At 35.4% G+C, this 21,927-nt stretch overlaps 1 protein-coding gene across 1 annotated transcript in view; it reads right to left on the minus strand.

The window, feature by feature from the left end:
• The window catches only part of Unc13c (unc-13 homolog C), a 281,403-nt gene that overhangs the window by 216,039 nt on the left and 43,437 nt on the right, over positions 1–21,927 (minus strand). Inside the window, exons 2-3 of the mRNA XM_069995373.1 lie at positions 12,471–12,493; positions 11,829–11,893 (exon numbers count right to left, since the gene is read on the minus strand). Coding sequence (XP_069851474.1) covers positions 11,829–11,893; positions 12,471–12,493 — 88 coding nt within the window. The remainder of the gene's footprint in view (positions 1–11,828; positions 11,894–12,470; positions 12,494–21,927) is intronic.

Raw genomic sequence — 21,927 nt, forward strand, 5'->3', positions numbered from 1 at the left:
AATATTCTTGATATGAATCAAAGCAGCCCAACTATTGTTAAAAATTAAAAATAATATTTACTATGACTAATCTCTCCACAAGTAAGAGTTGACTCAGTGAGGTAGGTAGTTCATTAGTGGTACAAATACTTGCATTCCTGGTGAAGATATAATTAGCATAAAAGAAAATTCTACTTTGCCTGGCAATTATTTAAGGAAGAAATAACATAACTCAAATTTAAACAGAGAAGGAATGTTTCCCTACTTCTTTTATGAGACATGACGCCGGGACTAAATTCAAACAAATGTATTAGCAGAAAGGAAAATGAGAGACTAACGACTGTCAGGAACACAGATACAATATACTGCAGAATATTATTGTATTGATTTTGGCAACATATTAAAAGGATAAATATGATAACCAAATAGAGTTTATCTAGGAATGCAAGATTGATGACAACTTTTGGTAATACAACATTTATAATTGCCATCTGAGCAGGTCAAAGGAAAAAGCCTACCTGATCATACATAAATGGTATTGGACAAAATTCAACACAAATATATGATTCTTTATTCTTAGGACTAAGCATTTTACTAGAGATGCTCGTCAATGTGTTTAGACAAGAAAAGCAAACCCATAACTGTAAGTAAAGCTATGGAAATGTTCACATGTACATAGAAGATTATGCATCTTGAAATTACTAAGCAATCTGCAAAAAGATATGAAAATTAGTGATTTTGGCATGGGTACAGAATGCAAGATTAATAAATAAAAAATAAACTCCACTTTTAATTATGAGAAACAAAATATCAGAAAACTAAGATTAAAAAAACATAATAGCACCCCGAACCATAAAATATTTAGAAATTAAACAAATGCAAGCATACTGGCTACAAAAGAAAAATGTAGAGAGAAAATTGGAAAAAATTCCTTAAATAAACAAAATGAGACTCCACATTCTAGACCCAGAAGAGTTATCATTTTTAAGATGGAAATCTCCTTGCAATTGATCAAACATGTCAATGCATTCTTAACTATAACCCAAAAGGAATTTTCTTTCATAGAACTTGTAAGCATTTATACAAAAATTCAAAGGTCTTAGAATAGTTCAAAAAACAATTTTGGAACCAAACAAAATTAGAACAATACACTACTGGCTTTTATGTCTTACTCTAAAGCTGTAGATATCATGATGATAGGATATGGATATAAAGAAATACAAACAAGAGCCTAATGCTAATTGCTCATATCTGTAATCCTAGCTACTCAGGAGACTGAAATCTACAGGATCAAAATTGGAAACCAGTTCTGGCAGAAAGAGCCTAGAGACTTCATCCCCAATTAACATCAAAATAGTGGGCTGGTGGCATGACTCAGATTGTAGAGCACCAGTGATGAATGGCCAAGTTGAACAAAGTGTAAAGCCCTGAGTTTGAGCCATGGAACCAGAACACACACACACACACACACACACACACACACACACACACACACACACACACACACACACACACACACACACACACACACACACACACACACACACACACACACACACACACACACACACACACACACACACACACACACACACACACACACACACACACACACACACACACACACACACACACACACACACACACACACACACACACACACACACACACACACACACACACACACACACACACGGGAAGGAGAGAGAAAGGGAGGGAGGGAAAGAAGGAAAGAGGGAAGGAGAGAGAGAGGGAAGGAGGAAAGGCAGGAAAGACAGGCAGGAAGGAAGGAATGAGTGAGGGAACAATACATATAGATCAGTTATCAGTATAAAGTCCAGAAATCAATTCACCCATATAAGGTCAATTCATTCTCACCAAGGTAATTCCACAAGATAAATGCTAGTATTTTCAACAAAAATACTCTAACAACAATTCATATGGGGAAAAGTAAATCTTACCTCTTACAGTTCTAATATAAAAAAAATCAAGTATCCAGGATCTGGTGGGTTATTCCTGTAATCCTAGCTACTCAGAAGGCTGAGGAGCTGAGGATCATGGTTTGAAGTCAGCCCAGGCGGGAAAGTCTGTAAGACTCTTATCTCCAATTAACTATCAAAAAGCCCGGAAGTAGAGCTGTGGCTCAAGTGTTAAAGCACCAGACTTTAAAAAGTTAAGGGACAACACCCAGGCCTTAAGTTCAAGCCCCAGTACTAGCATAAAAAATAAAAAGAACAGATCATAGGTTGCAATATGAATTTTCTGAAGGACACCAGAGAAGAAAGTTCACAACCATGGGTTGAGGGTATGAAGAAAACTTAATGTGGAAGCAGTCCAAGTAAGTTCTAGTAGAGAAGTGATAATCTATATTGGTGTACCCTTGAGCAGTAACTACTGCTGTGATTGACAGCTGGAGGGAAAGAATCCTTACTGTACTGCCCCTTTCTTGAATGGAACATTCAAGAATAGGCAAAATCAACTTATAGTAATTGTAAGTTGTCAGTGATTATCTGAAGTCTTGGGTTTGAGGTTATGTTTCTGTACTGATGCTGTGTTTCTGCTAACACAAGGGCATGTACCATTGGCCACACTCATCACAATATCACACTGCACACTGAGAATAGATTTGTATTACTGTGTAAAATGCATCGTGCCCCATTTCTGTGGCTTTCATATCTATGCTTTTAAAACAGATTCCTCATAACCTTTCTTGACTCTGTTTTGAGGGTGCTGCCTCTATCTTGCACACATCCTGACAGACACACCACAGAGATTTAACTTCCTGGCTTTCTTCATTAAGTACTTGTAGTAGAATGAGACTCTTGAAAGGAAGTCTCTGTCAAAAAGGAAAGATAATGGTACTAAAAAAAATCACCTATGAAGTATTCAACATAGGTCCCTCTGCAGCTGATCATCATGCATTCAAAGCACTGTCTTCAACAGTATTCACACTATAATAACAAAACTGTTCTGAAACATTTTCAGACGAAATGGTTGTCTTGGAAAAATGAGACAATTTAGGGGTAAAAGGATATCAACAACCCATTCACCATGTTTTTAATTTTAAAGGGGGCTTACTTGATGTTTTCTCAGTTTCATCTATACTGAAGGCACTTTTTGAAAACCCCATGAATTGTACTGATTTCCTCCCTTATTTTTACCCCTTCTGTATTCTTTAGGGATTAGTGTATTTTTGTCTTTTGTTAAATGAAGTTCCTGGAGTTGATAATCCCTTGCTTACAATAAGCTAAATGATTTTTTCCCATCGTTTTTCCTTAGTGCTCTGCTTAAGTATACGCCTTGGTTTTCTCTTGTTTTCTGCCTAAGAATATCATTATTAGATTTTTCAAGTCCTTAAGATATTGTATATTTTTATATACAAATGCTCATCAAGTGCAAATCTATTAAGTGACTATCAACACGAATATCATAATAGAGACAAGTACTTCTTTCCTTCTAAGAAGTATGTGAGAGCTTAGTCTTATCTGAAAGGAACAGAAACACATTTGGAGAGCATTCATTTTTTAAAGACGTGTTTATAGAACTCCTATTATATACAACACACTATAATAGGTACAGGAAAAAGAGTGGCTTTAAAAAAAAAAGATATTGTCCTTGCTGAAATGAAGCTTACAACCTTGTGAGAGAGAAAAAAGATACCAAACACATGATCAAGTAAAAGATATATATTTGAGCTGGGAAGTATTTGCTAATCATTTACTACAGCAAGCAGGGAAAGAACTTGACATAAATTTTAAGGCCAAGGAAAACTCCTTGGAAAAGAATCCCATAAGCAGAGACCTAAGGTGGGAATAGGAGTAGAGAGAGGAGGTGATTATGTGCCACAAAGCATTGCAGGCATCAATAACAGGGACCACAGCAGGAAACACTGTGAAGAAAGAAGCTTCAGAGGATGCGGAGGGAGTAACACAGGCCATCTAGGTCATATTGAGCTGAGCATATTGGGTTCTATTTGTAACTGCCATGAAGTACTACTGTTAACCAAGAATGTCCCCTGAAACTCTAGTAGTCAACTCTGTAGTCAACAAGAGAGCTTAGTAAGTGGCCAGTAATGGGGAAAATATTAAAACAAATAAATGAAAGCTTTCTAAATAGAGGAAACTCTACACTTAGGAAGAACTTGAGTTCTGAGACTATTCATAATCTCACGGGCACATACATTCATAGCCATCAGGCATATTTCTACTTAATAAGCTTATGAACTTGTTTATTGAAGTTGTTTAACAGGATTAAACATTCTCAAGGCTTTTTTTTTTTGGAAAGGATAGTTTTCATCTGTCTTGAAACGAATGTAAACAAATTATCACCACTTTGATGGTGGGTGCCATTAAATATGTGGGTTAACTACAAAATTTTCTTTCCTGGATTCTGAGGTTGCATCTCTTTTAAACTGGGGCCTTCAGCCAATCTAATCTTTGTTGAAAGTTACATTAACTGCTTTTACCTATTCTTGGTGATCACTGGTGATCGATGCTGACTCCTTAGGTATCACATATGCATTTTGAAAATGATCATCATTCATGTTCTTGTCCAAAAAAACCAAATTACTTCTTAAGCACTTATCCTAAGTATATTTTAAAATGATTTTCTTTTTAATTTCAAATTCAGAAATTTGCCATTCTCCCCGCTGTTAACGTTAGAAAACTTTCATGAGAATAAACTATTCAGAAAACAACCTCAAATATAATCAAGCACAAGAAGAAATCCACTCCTGACTTAAGAGCACAATGCAAACAAAATTTCCCCATCTGAGGTTTAGTGGGTAGAGAGAACTTTAGCTTCATTTGGAATTTTTTGTACATTTTTGGCCACAGATCTAATATATTATTTAAAACTTATTCTTATATGTGTGTTGCATTTTGATCTTTATTTTTCTTGTAGGAAATCTTCCAGAATGAGGCCATAAGAGTTCAAATGTTTCCTCTCCAATTGCATGGGCTGGCCCACAATACCTTCTGGTCTGTCCATCTGAGACTTATAGAGGAATAAGCTAAGGGAATCAGGTCTCCAGACCCTCCAAACACAGGTGTTGGAACCTGAAGGCATCCAAAGATAGCAATAGACATGTTTTTGCTTTTTCATGAAATTACTAGGGAATATACACTGCACTTACTTAGGCTCACCTTAACTATTTTGGAATTAGTTATTACTGATTATTATTAAACCTTCAAGTGAAAACGATTAGATCTATGAATGTTACATTGAACATGATTTCCTTTTGCTTAAAGTCATATATTTAGTCTATGCTCTAAAAGAAAACAAATGATGACTATCATTGTGAAGATTAAAAGGTGTTTGTGACTTCAGTTAAATATAGCTATGCCAGAGTATTGTGAAATTTATGCAGGCATTTAATAAAGAAATATTTGGGAAAAAGAAGACGAAAACCTTGAACCATAGGCACTTGAGAGAGGAGACAAAGAGAGAGAGAGAGAAATTAAGATTTGTATATAACACCAGCACCACGGCCCCATCATATCTAATTTCCCAATTACTAGAGACCAAAGAAGCATGGAAATGTTAGATAACCAACACAAAAACCTGTGCTTCAACAAGAACAATAAAAAACCCAAATCCTTCCATGACACAGATGTGCAATTGTTTGGAAAAAAATCAAACTTCTAATGGTAGTTGACGGAAGTGCTTGTAGTATCTAATCTAAAAACACAAACATACCAAAACCAAAACAACTCTGAATTTGTATAACTGACTGTACAGATGTTTATTCCCATTATAAGAGAAATTGTGGCAGTTATTAATTCTCCCTGTCACAGCAATAGGATTAAATTTATAAACATTTAAATTTGCCAGTTACAATTTAAGTGGACAAAAATCATTATTCTCGGGATATTTTTATAATAGTTGAATGGGCTACATGTGTCTGCATCAAGTCATGGCCTGATGATTAACATGCAAGCCCAAGAACTCCACTCTCTGTGTCCAAACTGGCCAGCTGCAAGCTCTTGTCTATTATTCAATTTGCTGAATGACCAGAGATGAAAAGTGGGTGATATTGCTTTTACTGCAACTCACACTCTTGTGTGTGCGTGTGCGTGTGCGTGTGCGTGCATGTGTGCGTGTGTGTGTGTTTTTTAATGGGGCCTAAACTCAGAGCCTGGGTGCTATCTCTCAGCTTTCTGTTCAAGTCTGGCACTCTACCAATTAGCCACAGGTCCACTTAATGAGTTTTGGGTGGTAAATTTGAGCTAATAGTCTCACAGTTTTTTTTCCTGCCAGGCTGCCTTTGAACGTTGATATTCAAATCTCAGCCTCCCTTAGTAGCTAGGATTATGAGTGTGAGCCAGGCCAAACTCCTGTCTTCAGCTTGATGGACTTTCTGTCACCTACTTATGCTGATATGTCATTGGACATATCATAGTCTACTGTCTGAATGTTCAGATTTTTCCTGATTTTGCCCTCATAATGAATGTTTCAGTTCCTATTAAGACACAGTTTAACATTCTTCAGGTGTTTGAAGTTAGAAATACATGTTTAAAAAATGCAAGTAACTAAACCATACAAGCACTTGGCACCAACCTGTCTTTAAAATCCTTAGGTTTAGCCAGGCACTGGTGGTTTATGCTTGTAATCCTAGCTACCGAGGAGGCTGAGATCTGAGGATAGTGGTTCAAAGCCAGTCTTATCTCCAATTAACCACCAGAAGTGGCAAGTGTGGCTCAAGTGGTAGAGCACTCACCTTGAGCTGAAGAGCTCAAGGACAGGGCCCAGTCCCAGAGTTCAAGCCCCACGACTGATAACCTCATGACTCTTATGTACCTGCCAAATTAGACCACTGATTCATGTATCCAAATGACTGTTTCTGGCTTAAATATGGTTTTAAAATGTCAAAACACTAAAACACATTCCAACCACAGTACCACTGGCTTTCTCTTTCTAGTTCCTATGGTTCACTGCCTGCCTTGCTCATTTGACTATCTTCTCAGCTAAATACAATGCACAAGAAATGACCTTATGATTTGCAACTTGTATTCAAATAAAAACAAAAAGACCCACAGAATGAATAGTGTTATTGAATGAACAGCACACTCTCTTGACTTCATTGAAATTTCATAGTTCCCTCTCCCTCTAGTTTTCCCCCTTGCATTCAAATCCATTGATATTAATATTGTGTCAGACTTTTACTGTGTTCATTCTGCCTGCTCCATTGGTCTAAATAGAATATGAATGCTACTGAAAACTTGGAAATTATGGTATCAGCATGTTTACCAGACAGTTCTATTGTTGCCTGCTCAGTAGTGTATATGAAATAGCTAAAGTATAGTAAGTAAGACATGTTGCCAGGGGAGGGAAATGTTCAGTGGTGTGAGGCAGAGTGTGTGGAGTTTCTAAGCAGGGGAACAATGTCTTTCCAGCATTGACTGCACAAAATTGGGGTCCTCTTGCCTAACATCAGGAAATAAAATCTCGCTAACGTTCCATTCTGCAGGAAAGCAACTTCTTTGCTTGAAGCAAAGAAGAAACAATTCTGGCTAATGAAATTGAAAAGTGGCTGGCTGAAGTAGACAGTTATAATTTCAAGCATGAATTTTCTTATGCAGAAGCCCAGGGATGTAGAGCCTCATGAATAGAAATATATTACCTAACTCAATTTTCTAAATGATATGTTTACGGGTATATGTGTATGTGTGTGTACATGCGTGTGTGCATGTTTTGTGATCTCACTAGGCTTTTTACCTCAAGGCTGATATTCTACCACTTGAGCTATAGTTCCACTTTCCTTTCTTTCTCCTCTTTTCTTTTTTTTTCTTTCTTTTTTGCTGGCCCTGGGGCTTGAACTCAAGGCTTGGGCACTGTTCCTCAGCCTCTTTGTGCTCAAGGCTAGCATTCTACCATTTGAGCCACAGCACCACTTCAGGCTTTTTCTGAGTAGTTGATTGGAGGTAGGAGTTTCATGGACTTTTCTGCCAGGGCTGGCCTCAAACTGTGACCCTCAGATCTCAGCCTCCTGAGTAGCTAGTATTATAGGCCTGAGACACCCATACCTGGCTAAAAATGATAGATTCTAATGAGTTGTGTGTGTTAATTGGTGTTCTGGTGTCAGAGGAAATTGTTGAGTAGCCAGGTGGGTCATCCGTAGTCCTGTGGACCTGCTGAGTAATTGCTCAGGATTTTATTGATTTTAGCACTGAAACATCTACATTCTGGAAACCTTTCCTGAATCCTGAAAACCCTGCCTCTGATCACCAGAAGCAAACTCTTTATATGTTTCCTATAATGTTTCATAGAGAGGTGTGCTAGATAAAGAAAATATTGAAATACACTAATTGATCCTGTGACTGTTATTAGGATATAGTGGGATGGTGATTGCTAACCATCATTTGCAAATAAAACATTAAGACCCAAGGGGTGGGCTGGGAAGGTGGCTCAGTGGTACAGAGCTTGCCTTGCATGCCTGAGGCCCTGGGTTTGATTCCTCAGCACCACATAAGCAAAAAGAAAAAAGCCGGAAGTGGCGCTGTGGCTCAAGTGGTAGAGTGCTAGCCTTGAGCTGAAGAGCTGAGGGACAGCGCCCAGGCCCAGAGTTCAAGCCCCATGACAAAAAAAAAAAAAAAAAAAGACCCAAGAGGTTCTGGAGTTGTTGCTGTATGAATTTAGAACAACCATTTAAAGTACTAAATCCTGAAATGAACTTTCTATGTCAAGATGAGATTCAGGTGGTATCACTTCATGTGAAAAGATCTGTACTCAGATCTTTCCAGTGGTGATGGCATGTACAAATCTCCACCTCTGGACTTTCTTACCGGGCACCTAGGAGTCTACACATCAAGATAATGAGGAAGAGTTACAATGATGATTATTATGGTTGACAGACTTATGTAAAAGTCCTCAAAGCAAAAGAGAAGCCTGCTCTGCCTGAATGCTCCTGCTTCTGGAAATGAATGCCTTTGTAAAAAAAAATTCTTTCACATAACTTTTGGCAGATGATTCTGCTCTGGTGGATTGAAAAAAACCACTGTACAATCTTATGAATAGAAATAAGTTCAATTTCTTCTTCCCTCTCATACCCACCCAACATTAGTTACTGTTCATTCCTGTGCCAAGTATACCTGAGTTATCCTTTTCCAAGGTGGAGATTTTCTGATATATATATATATATATATATATGTATATATATATATATATATACACACATATATGTGTACACACAAGCACACACACATATATGTGTGTGACTTCAAAGACTGATATGCATTCTTCGTATCATTAGTCAGGCATTCAGACTTACAACTCACCTTTCCAAACACATAATCTTCTCTGAGTGCCATGTGCTGACACTACTGTCTAATACACTTTTGAGTTTTAATATGACTTTCTGGTGTCTATTTTCTTTTGCATGCCAAAAGTATATCGACATGCCAAAAACTATATCCACACATTGAAGTTCTGATTCAATGCTTCCTCCTCCATAAGATCTGCTTTAATTATTCTAAATTAAAAACATTTCCAGCTGGGTGCCAGTGGCTCATGCCTATAATCCTAGCTACTCAGGAAGTGGAAATCTGAGGATCATGATGGTTAAAGCCAGGCCGGACAGAAAAATCCATGAGACTCTGATCTCCAATGAATTACTCAGCACTGGAAGTGGCACTGTAGCTCAAATGGTAGAGCGCTAGCTTTGAGCACAAAGAGGCTCAGAGGCAGTGCCCCGGCCCTGAGTCCAAGTCCCAGCACTGGCAAAAACAAAAACAAAACCCACAAAACAAGAACAAAAACTCCTCTCTTAATATTGCAGAGTACTGTGTCCAGTTATTTATTAGCTGAGACCATATAAACAATGATGTAATATAAACAAGATTCTCATGTTTTATGGCAATTTTTCCATTGGAAATTAAAAGAATGCTATCTTTTAAGTAGTGGTAAAACTGTAACACAACATTCTATCTTCTTCAAGTTCAGAACACATGTAATTGGAAGAGCTGTTTAATTAGCTGATACGCATAATTTGTTTAGGTAATAAAGGATTCATTTTGCCAATGTAGAGGAAGATTTGTTCTCATATTCCTGGATACCCAGCTCGACTCAGGACTTGTCTTACACCAGCGAGGGCAGCAAAGTGACAGGTGTTGCTCTCTAGCCCTGAGAGAGAATGACCCTGTATGTGTATAGCTGTTATGCTAGAATCCTGTCATTACCACTGAAGAAGCTTTTCTGGCCAACTGGATGATGAATGACACATCACCCAATTCTAGTTATCCCAGGCAATAGCCACACATTGGAGCACTGTCCCCTTCCAGCTGACCAGGCATGAATGAATGAATGCAGATCAGACAAATCAGATTCAGTGCTTTAAGTCTCTGCAGTAGTTTGTTCATGGAATCAGAGACACTGGGTGATATTATGATAGGATACAACATTGGTAACAGACTCTTAAAAAACTAGAAGAGGGTTTCAAGATTTTTTTCTGGACCTTCTCTTTGTTAGACTCTGTATATTAGTTCTCTTGTCTTTCTTCATTTGGTACAACTTGAGATTCCTTTGCAACCTGTTTGGTTGCTCTGTTAGCTTTTTCTTTGGTCTATACTGTGATGAAATGTGTCATGAGCTACTAGACTAAGAGAATCAATATCGTAAATGAATTCGTTTATTCTATTTTGTAATTACTTACATTTATGATCCAACTACAAACTCACTCCTAAGATCTTGCTCTCTATTTTCTCAAGGTCTCTTGTGACATTGTGTTCCAGTTTTGAAACAGATATGTCTTGAGACCAGACACTGAGAAATTCTCCTGATGACTGAAAATTATCATTCCCCGCCCCCACTATCATATTACCTAAATATTTTGAAACATCCTTTGAAAAGGCAATTTCTGGAAGAAGAATGATGTGGAAAGTATCAATGGAAGATGCAAAAGTGACGTGCTTACGAAAAACATGGAGGTAGGATTTTGTGGCTTTGACAATGACAAGTCCCTGTTCCAAAAGGAGTGAAAAACCAAGCTGTGAAGAAGTGATGGAGGTCCTGGTGGGTATGAGATGCAGGGTTTATAAGGTCATCAACTCCAAAGTCTGCACAATCTTCAAGTTGCAAAAACAATATAGCACAGTGACTAATATAACAGACTTTCAGATTAGATACTTCAGCTTAAAAACAAACTTTGCACTTAAGTATACTTTACTCGTAGGCCACTATAAGAATCAAATGAATCATTATACATGAACTAAGCAGAACAGCTTGTGGTAAACGATATAAAGATCCTAATTCAGAACTCTTGACTTTATATAGATATAGATATAAAAGCAAGCATGCTAAAAAGGCCTGCTACATACATGACAGAGTGATACCGCTATATAATTTGAGAGCTTCATACATGATTTTCCTGATTCAATAGTACATATTTTGATACACTCACTAAATGTAACATATGTAACCATAACAAAAATAGTAATGATTATCTTCATCATGTTACTGACAAAGATGTTCATGCACACATTCATAAGTACAAGTAACTAGATTAAAACATAGCACTGTGATGCAAATAGAAATACAACCCTGTCACATTGTATGGTTATATTCATGTGTGACATGATTATGCTAAAACATTATTTGGCTAGATTACTTCAATTGCATTCCTTATAGATGTATATAGGAAATTATACATCTATATTCAGATTAGAATTTTTGACATGAGTATGTGTCCCATTAATTTTAAAGAAAAAGTATATAATTGCTTTATTGTGGGAAAAAAACCCGAAAGCAATAATGATCTCATGAATTACACCCTCCTGTAACACCCAGCCTTCTCTAAACACTTGACAAGTGTGATTTACCATAGAATGAGTTAGGAAGGTGATGAATGTACTTACCCACCAAATACCTGAAGTGCAGAAAATTTGGAAGCATCCAAGTCACTGCCACTTACTATCCGAGCCTTAAATGAAGAAGAAGAGAAAAACAAACAGACCTTTAGCACACTATGGCTGGCTGGATGCATAGCTTGGACACAGGTCAACTGCACTACACACGTAACACCTAGTATGACATGTGCTAAGCAGGGTCAGCTCCAAGTCAAAGCTGTATTTTGTGCATGGGGGTTTTGAAATTAGCCATCCGCATTGAAACAAAAGCACTGGCAGAGTCCAGGAGGAAAATACATCGTATTTCAAATACTCTTTGCCCTTAAAACTTGATTATGCACAATGAAGATCACGAATCAGTCAGCAAGGTCATGGCCTAGCCAGACTTAAGGACAGATGCTGTGTTTGACCGTAGCAGACCCCTCAGTTTGCAAGTATAAGCTAAGGTAAGCGCAGCTGGCAAGGTGTGACCTCTTCAGAAATGCAACATATTGAAGGCACACTTTAAAGGACAACCAAAGAATGGAAAGCCAGGATGACATGCACATTTCACGAGTAAAACAGAGAAACCAAACAGGTCTAAGATGTCACAAACGAACATGTACAAAAGACAAGATCCCTCGGGAGGGAAGAAAACGTATGATTGAAAACCTTTTCATCCATAGAACTGCTATCTGAAAGAGAATTGGGAAAAGAAGGGATAAGTGTTAGATGGAGTACTTTTCAAGGAATCATTTAAACATACACATGAATAAAGTACTATTGTAACATTGTTTTAAAAAGCACAACAGGTTTCAAGAATGAACCCCAAGGGAATAGCAATAGTTGGGCCCACAATTTAATAGAGCTGGAAAATGTGCCTAAATGCTTGAAAAGTACATAATGGCAACTGCTAGATTTAGTGAATGAAAACATGTCATTTTGAGAAAAGAACACAGCTGGAAAATCAGAAATCCTGGGCTCCAACCAAGGCTCTGCCACTTACTAAGGACAATGGGAACACTACTAAATTCTCTAGCATTTAAGCCCAACTTTGAAATCCCAACACTGTTGGCAAGATCAACTAAGTAAATACTTGTGGGTGTAAACCGCAGACAACTATATAACTTCCAGTTATTAAAGGATTATTTCACTGTGGTTTCTCATATCATAAAGCTAAAAGTGAATGTAAACGACTCTGTCTTACTGATGTCTAAAAGTGTTCATGACTTAAGATCACAAAGTTAGTACATGGCAGAAATGAAACAGAAATGGATCCTCTATTTGTATATTTTAGATCCAGTGTTTTGGGTGAATCTTACAAAGCAACAAAGGTGGTTGGTCTACAGTCTTACAATGCAGTTTATGATAAATTATAGGGCTGATACTTTAAGGTTCCAAGAGCTCACGAGCCTAAGCAGATAGACAACAACTATTAGGTAGTTATTATTAGGTAGTTATTATTATTGCTGCTTTCAAAAGAAGCTATACATCTTCCTGGGGTCATGGGAATAAAATAATTTTTATTTCATGTAGAATGACTGTTCTTAAACTTATTCAACTGTGCTTATTAAGAGTAAAGCTGGAGCGAGAGCCCTATGGGTAGAAACTGGCAGGATGTTGGATCTAGAGTGACCTTGGAGTTGAGTCCAATTCTTTTTCTGGAGATGAATCTCAGAAAGATCATTTGCCCAAGGTCGTGTACCTCAACAATGATACTGATGCCAGTTTCAATGACATGAGTTTCTCTGACTCATTAAGTATGGATTGATTACCCTAACTAAATATTTTGGTGCAGATTTTTCTAATACTTCAGGGTTATTTCCTCAAATATAAAACATGGTTCAATTGTCTTTTAAGGTAATAAAGGGAAAATATTATTTATGAGTGTATAAAATATATCAAATACAACTTTGTATTATTTCAGAAGAATAATACAACCACATTGAAGAATATCTTATCCCAAAGATGATTTAAAAACATTGAAAAACTAACTGAATATGACACAACTAATCATACATCTTTTATTCAGAAATTATGTACCTGAACTGCAACAGTTATCAAAAAGTCATTTGATTTCAATTTCTAAATGGTTCTTAGAAACTTCTTTAGCATGGGATTGCAATAGCTCTTCCTTAAGTTGAATATATTTTTTCAAAACTCTTCTTTAAAGTTCAGAATCATCAATATGCATGAAATATTAGCACATTTCCATCAAGAAAACAAAACTCTTGTGTTATTATTTTAACTCACTTCTGGAAATTCTGGCCAATTTAAAAAGTATTTAAACAATGAATTAAAACATAAGCAGAAACAAATGATATAAATAGAAGAAATCAAGATGTAAAATTGCTCTTTATCAGGATTATAATCATATCTCCAGGAAACAAAAACAAAACATATGGGGAATTATCAAAGTTAATTAAAAATAGTTAATGAAGTAGTATATAACAAAATAGTAATTAATGATAGTTATTTCCTACACATTAGCAGTTGATGGTTCAGTAAAAAGATCTGATTTCAAATATTCCATATTTTGAATAAATACTTTTTAATCCATTGTTTCCCATTAAGATCTGTCTTCCCCAATCATCCCACTTGAACAAAAGTAATCTACCAAGGTCATCAATCACAATGTAGATGCTCAACCCAGCAATGTATTGATTCAGTCATATATAACATGCATTGGTTATCAATGAATTAATTTCCATGTTTACTTTTAAACTTTCTTTCCTTCCTTTGTTTCTAGGACTTCTTACCTTCCTACATGCGATATTCAGTCCCTCCGCCCTCCCTAAAACACAAACATGACCCACCACTGCCCGCTTCATAACCCACTCAATGTCTCAATGAAAGAAAATCAGATCCAGGATTAAGACAGTCCCATGGTCCCTCATTTCTCTTTCACTTCTTAAACTTCATTCAGAATCAAAATACTGAAGTTCCATTTCTGTATTATGTCCTTTGAAAATTATACACCTTTGTATTTTCCGTTTTCTTCTTCAAATTTTTTTTCTCCCTTCCTCATTCAGCCACATACCTGATACCTTCCAGAACTCTGCTGGAGCAAACTTCTTCCCCTGAAACATGTGTTGATCTGGGGTTCAAGGACCTAGTACTGAGCACTACAGACTACAAACCTCCAGAACCTAAGCACCTTGAAATTAGTAGAATTTTCATCTTGCTCTCTTAACTTTTTACAATATTGCAAAAATGAGCATCTTCATCTCATGCATATACCACAAGGCCCCATAGATTTAAAAAATTAAATATAAAATAAATGAAGAAAAACAAAGTATAGAAAAAATACCTATTAAATATACAGAATGGTATATTGAAATTTAGATATTAGATAATTCAACTGTGGCAATTAAGCATGAAAAAAAATTCAATTTACTAAAACTATACCATATTATTGAAGAGTTAACAAGAAATAGAATAAAGCTGATTTTTTATGAAATTAGGAATACTTTCTAAGACTACTAAAGATATCATAAATCAAATACTATCTGGGTGCAGGACTGTACAAATTTAATACATTTAATAAAAAGTTTCAGAAACCTTTTAGTAACACTTTCTTCCAGTTTTAAGAGTTAATGCTAAGAAAACTGTTTTTGTTACAGGTTGAATTATGTTTTCCCAATGCTTATTTGTTGAACCCCTAATCCTTAATACCACAGAATGTGGTTTTGTTTAAAAACTGGGTAATTGAGCCAGGTGTTGGTGGCTACGCCTATAATCCTAGCTATTCAGGAGGCTGAGATCTAAAGATTGCGATTCAAAGCCAGCCTGGGCAGGAAAGACCGTGAGACTCCTAACTCCAATAAACCACTAGAAAACCGCAAGTGGCACTATAGCTCAAGTGGTAGAGTGCTAGCCTTGAGCTGAAGAGCTGAGGGACAGCGCCCAGGCCCAGAGTTCAAGCCCCACAACCGATAAAACAAAACAAAAAAACTGGGTAATTGCAGAGGTAATTAATTACCATAAGATAATATTAAAGTGGATGAATTCTTCCTTAATACCTTTAAATAGAGCATGTCCCTGTCAACGTTTGATCTTGGCCTCTCATCCTTCAGTTTTTATGACAATATAAGTGCCATTCGAAGCCAATTCATTTGTAGTACTATGTAACAGTACTAGCCAATTTTAAATACTAAAAAATAATTCATGCATAAAGAAGAACATTTCTTCATTGCTTGCAATTCCAAAATGGAAAAAGAACCATATAGGACAGAGTATAGATGAATGGATTAAAAATCTATGACTTTGATATAATAATAATATATATATATAATATTGATGCATTTAATGAGTATGTAAAAATGTAGGAAATGGTACAGCATATGTAGTAAAACCTGGGAAGTAACATTTTGTTTATAGCATACTAATACTTATATGAAACAAAAAAATGTTTGAAAGCAACATTACCAGAATGTTAACTACACCAGTAGGACAGCATATTCTTTTCTATCTCTTTTAATATTTTCTAAGATCCTTTTACTTAGAATGATCTTATCTTTTAAATGGCAAAATGATACAGTGTTTCATCCAACAATAATAGAATACATATTCTTTCAAAGTATCCATGCAGCACTTTCAAAGACATTATGTGTTGGGTTACAAAACAAATATCAACCAATTTAAGATTGAAATTATATCAAATATCTTTCTGACTATAATATATGAAACTTAAGTAAAACAAAAAAAATTTAGAAAATTAACAAAGATGTGAAACGCAAACACAATACTCCTAAACAAGCAGTGGGCAAAGAAGTAATCAGATGCTCAACAAAATAATCTTAATCAAATGTACTAGCAACATATCAAACTGATGAGTTTTACATATTACGTGCAAATATGGAAATAATAGAATAAAAACTTTCCCTTTCTGAAATTAATATATGCTATAAAAACTTATGAAATCAGCAAAAGCAGTTCTTAGAGAGAAATTTATGATTAAGTTACCTTATTATTTTAAAAACTGTCAAATGAGCAATATTAGTTTATATTTCAAGGAACAGAAATACAGGACAAGCTAATTTCAATGGAAAGAAAGATACAAAAAAATAGAGAAGAAATGGATCAGACACAAGGATAATAACAGAAAATATAAAATTAGTTTTTTTCTAAAGATAGTCAAAATTTCAAACTCTTAGCTAGATTAACCTAGCTACAAAAAAGAGGACTCAAGTAAATAGAATAATACATTATAATTAATAAAACTACAAATACAAAGAACCAACAGGGACTACCATGAATAATTACATACAATGAAATGGAAAAATCTAAAAATTGATTACTAGAAATAGACAACCTAACAAGAATAAAAATTGGAACAAACCAATAGGCAAAACATCCCAACAATGAAAACCTCATATATAAGTTCTGGCAACCAGTGAAAGAATTAGTGCCAATTTTCTCAAAGTCTTTCTTAAACTTGAAAAAAAACCCACTTCCAGTCTCAGTTTATAAGAACACAGTATTTATGCTTACACCAAAGTCATATAAGGGCAATACAAGGAAAGAAAATTACAGGATAATATTCATGATGAATATAGATGAAAAAAAATCCTCAACAAAAGTTGAACAAAAGTATACAGGATCATTTGCACTGAGCACTGGTGGTTCACACTTGTAACCCGAGTTAGTGAGGAGGCTAAGATCTGAAGATTGTAGCTTGAAGCCAGTCTGGACAGAAAAAGTCTGTGAGATTCTTATCTCAATCTACTCAGCAAAAAGCCTTAAGTGGAACTGTGGCTCAAGGGGTAGTATGCCAGCCTTGAGTAAAGCAGATAAGCGTTCAAGCCACGTAATGGCACAAATAAATGCATGAAAAGGAACATATACTGTTATCAAGTGAGATTCATTTCTAGACTGCAGGGTTAGTTCAATATTCACAAATCAAGGATAAAGAAATACATAGTCTCAAATTGTCATGAAAGTAACATGAAAAATAATATATACCTAATGATAATAAAAGCCAAGAGTGACATGCCCATAACTAACATTATACCCAAAGTGAAGAGCTGAAAGCTTTTTTTCCCTAAGGTCAGGTGCTCCAGGATGTCTACTCTCAACCATTTCTATTCAACACAGAAGCATAGCCAGAGAGGTCACACAAATTAAAGAAAGTGCAGGCATTTAAACTGGATATGAAGAATTTAAATTCACTGTTTGCTCTACATTAACATGTAGAATGCATGTTAACCTAAATTGTTTAAAGAGAATTATGCAGAATACATGTTGATTTAAATTATTTAAATAGGAATTAAGTAGATAGATATTAATTCAAATCACTTAAAGAAAATTATGTCAACAAGAAAGAAGTAAAAAGCAGACAGTAAAAGACAAATTGTATTTGTTCTATGTGTGAAATCTTAAAAAAAAAAGGAACTCCTAGAAGTAGATGTTACAATGGCAATTATTGTTTGGGGCTAGATGTAGGTGGGAAATGGGAGTTGTGGGTCAGAGTATTCAAACTTTCAGTTGTAAAATCAGTAAATTCCAGGGATCTAATCTGAAGCATGCGAATATAGCTAATAATGGTGTATTGTTCAGAATTCTCACTGCGCACGTGCACACATGCGTGCGCACACACATACACACACAGACACAAACATAGATATAGAAATATGGTCATTAAAACTACTGATGAATTTGCTAATTTTATTGTAATTATATTTATATATAATTATGTTACACATAACACACAACATACACAATTTTATCAGTTATATGTTAATAATGCTGAGAAAAATTTAAAAGATAGAATATGCAAAAGGCCTATTGCTTTAGCAGTGTGATGGAGACATAACATACATAACAATATAAACCAATCATCTGTATATGTGCCTATGCAAATAGAATGTATATATACATATGCATAAATATGTAAATATATGATAAGATGTGTGTGCCAGAAATAAATATACATACACGAAGGTTTTGCTTCCTGATAAATTGCTTTTTATACCCTTGATGATTATTGGGTTCAAATGTTGGCTAAGTCACTCATTAAATAGTGAAAACTCACTATTATGCTGCTCCCAGTATTTCCTGTCTTGAATGTTACATTCTCTCAGACATGGCAGTTCAGTGATAATTTCATTAATGCTAGGCATATGTACATCTATCTACTGAATCATTTTAAACCCTGAGATTGAAATCATGTTCTAGTGCTATACATTTTTTATATCTCAGAATTCCATAAACAAGGTATTTAAAATTTAAAGAATCTATAAAATATTTACTAACTGAACAATATTCTGTTCAACCATGCTATACCAAAACTCATGTAATTAGAATCCTCAATGTATAGGAATGCTGTGGGCATGGATCCGGTAAGGATTAAAGTCATCCAAGTTTCATCAATAAGCCATTTTGAGAAGAAAATTTGAATGTGATCTAAGGTAATACATCATTTACTAATCCTCAGTTTTCTTTTATATGTCTATGACATAAAGGACATGACTTTTGTTTGGGTGTGGTAATGCATGCTTGCAATATCATTCCAGTGGAAGATACAAGAGGATCATGCGTTTGAGGCCAGCCTAAGCTACATTGTAAGACCCTTTATTAAAGAAACAAACAGGCCAAAAAGAAAAAAAAGACATGGCTTTTAAAATGTGTGTAGCATGCTTAAATGTTACCATGGTGCAGAGACAAATCATCATTTAAATCAGAGGATTGTGGAATTACTACTAGCTTTCATAGAGTATCTGTTGTTTTCAAGAGAGTCTGGTAATCAATTTACCTCTGTGTGTGTGGGGAGTGGTTTATGTACACACTTTGGAGCTGTTTAGTTTTAGTTATTTTTAACTATTCTAAAACAGCACTATGCAGTTCTAATTATTGCAATTTCTTACTTTAATTATCAATCCAAGATTTAAAATGAAGAATACTGTGAAAAAATTAGTCTTAATATTCTTTTAAAAACAACTAAGACATGTATTTTGATAAACTAACTTGCTAACTTTATATAATTCTATATGAAATTACCCTTAATTCAAATATAGTCAAGCAATGCTTTTGATTTGGTAACCTGTAAAGGAGAACTTAAGTTTTGGGGAATGCAACTTTCCTTTAAAATAATCTTCTTCATGATATATAGGGAGAAACATGTAAGAGCCAGACACTGTCCCTCTCTGTACCAGTCAGAATTTTGCAAAGTAGGTTTTTTGTCTGAAAAGTCAGAAACAAAGAGAACACTTTTTAATTCTCCTTTTGTTTTGTCTGCCAGTCAATTGCCAGTCAACTACCATTTTTAATATCATGCAATTCACACAAGTTGAGTTGTAATTTTGGCCTATTTAAAACTGAGACTCATAGTAAGTATCTCAATGTCTTTTCTGAGGAGGGATGGAAAAAGAATGACTAAGGAAAGAGACATCTTATGAGACAGAAGAAACTGCACATAATGCATAAAATAATTAGCTTTACTTGAAGATAGGAGGTGACTGTTTTGCTGAAACTTCAGAAAAATAAGAGGACCAATATGTGTGTGAGATGAGGCTTGGATGGTACTTTTACTCTGCACAAGTTCAAACTGCAAGTTACCAAGTAAACTTTCAAATCTGAATCACTTTTTTAACAGCAAAGCCTGTAAATAGTCTTACTTGATGTGATTGTTTTTGTACAAGATTTAGAGGAGTTTAGATGGTCACTGGGGTATTGCAAGCTCTTGTTTCAACATTTATTCTCTTTAAGACATCCTGAGAATCAGTAATGATTAATTTTTATAAGAAAGGAAATTATCCATTCTGAGAAGCCCAAACTCAAGTCCTCAGAGTGCATTCTACATATATTATCTCCTGCTTCTATAAACATGAATCTCAGAGGTCTTATTAGTCTTTTGGATTTCGAATAAAGGTAGATGCTATGTAACTGGAATGACTACATTTCTTATATCTGCTTAGTGAGTCAAGGGATCTGGAAAGACTATTGTACTGACAAATAGAATTATTAGCGGCCTAAAGAATGACTCCAACACACTTTGCAGTCATTGCCTTTCACATTTCCTCAAATCTGGAAGCATCTTTCTAGTGACATTTCTACTTGGGTAACTCCAGGCATTTCAAACATAAAACTAGAGTTGAGCTGATCCTCTGCCCATCTTCCTCCTACATTTTGTTTAAAAGAGGACAATGGGTTTCCACTCAGCCACTGAGCCAAAAGCCATGAGAAATTTTAGACTCTTGATTTCCTAATGTTTATTCAAATTAATCCATTTTCTCTCACATATGGCAAGTCTAGATGAAACCTCCCTGGAATACCTGTGGTAGATAGATACAAATTATAAACATATAATATATACAACATTGTATGCATATACACAAACTGACTAAAGTATAGTGTATGCAGGGAAGGATTCCAGTGGTGTAACTCTTTCGAATACCTTACAGTTTAACAAAATGAATACAAGAGAGCTGAAACATGAGTTGTGGGGAGGATAGGACTAAAGGGCAGAGCAGGTGGAAGAATGCAGTCATTATATTTAATGTATATATATGAAAACTAGAATCAGACTTGAGGAGATAGGAGAAATTGGGGATATAGTAGGTGCCATTGATTGAGATGAATTTTGTTCTCAAACTGACAAGCTGAATTAGAACTCATTTATACAAGTATTTAAATATCAGAATAAATGATCAACTCTTTTTTAAGGAATATAATTATGTAGATTATTTATATACAAAGAATGGCCCTTGCTATGATGTAGACAGTCCAGATTGTCTACATTCATGAAAAACTAGAGCCTTGAAAACTACAGCTTATTGCTGACGTGATCTTAGGACACAGAATCAATATCCATCTTTAACATGCTCCATGGAAAACAAATCTAGTAAAAAAGTCAGCCATGTCCCCTCATTCCAGTTGGCTTGATGTTTTAAGTTTGACCTGTATTTTCATATCATACAGTGGCTGGATAATCTTGCAACCAAGAAAAACCTTTGAACTCAGATTGTCTGGGTTCAAACTCAAAATTAATAACTGAAGATCAACTCTTTTAAAAAAAGGATAAACAGATGGGATGAACTTCGTGTCTTTCTCACCCTGACCTGAAGTAATTCCATTTTGGTCTTCTCTATTTGTTGGAATTATAAGTAACTTTTTATTTAAAAAATTATGT

This window comes from Dipodomys merriami, unplaced genomic scaffold, assembly GCF_024711535.1.
Source record: "Dipodomys merriami isolate MVZ:Mamm:240054 unplaced genomic scaffold, mDipMer1.0.p SCAF_48, whole genome shotgun sequence".
Lineage (NCBI taxonomy): Eukaryota > Metazoa > Chordata > Mammalia > Rodentia > Heteromyidae > Dipodomys > Dipodomys merriami.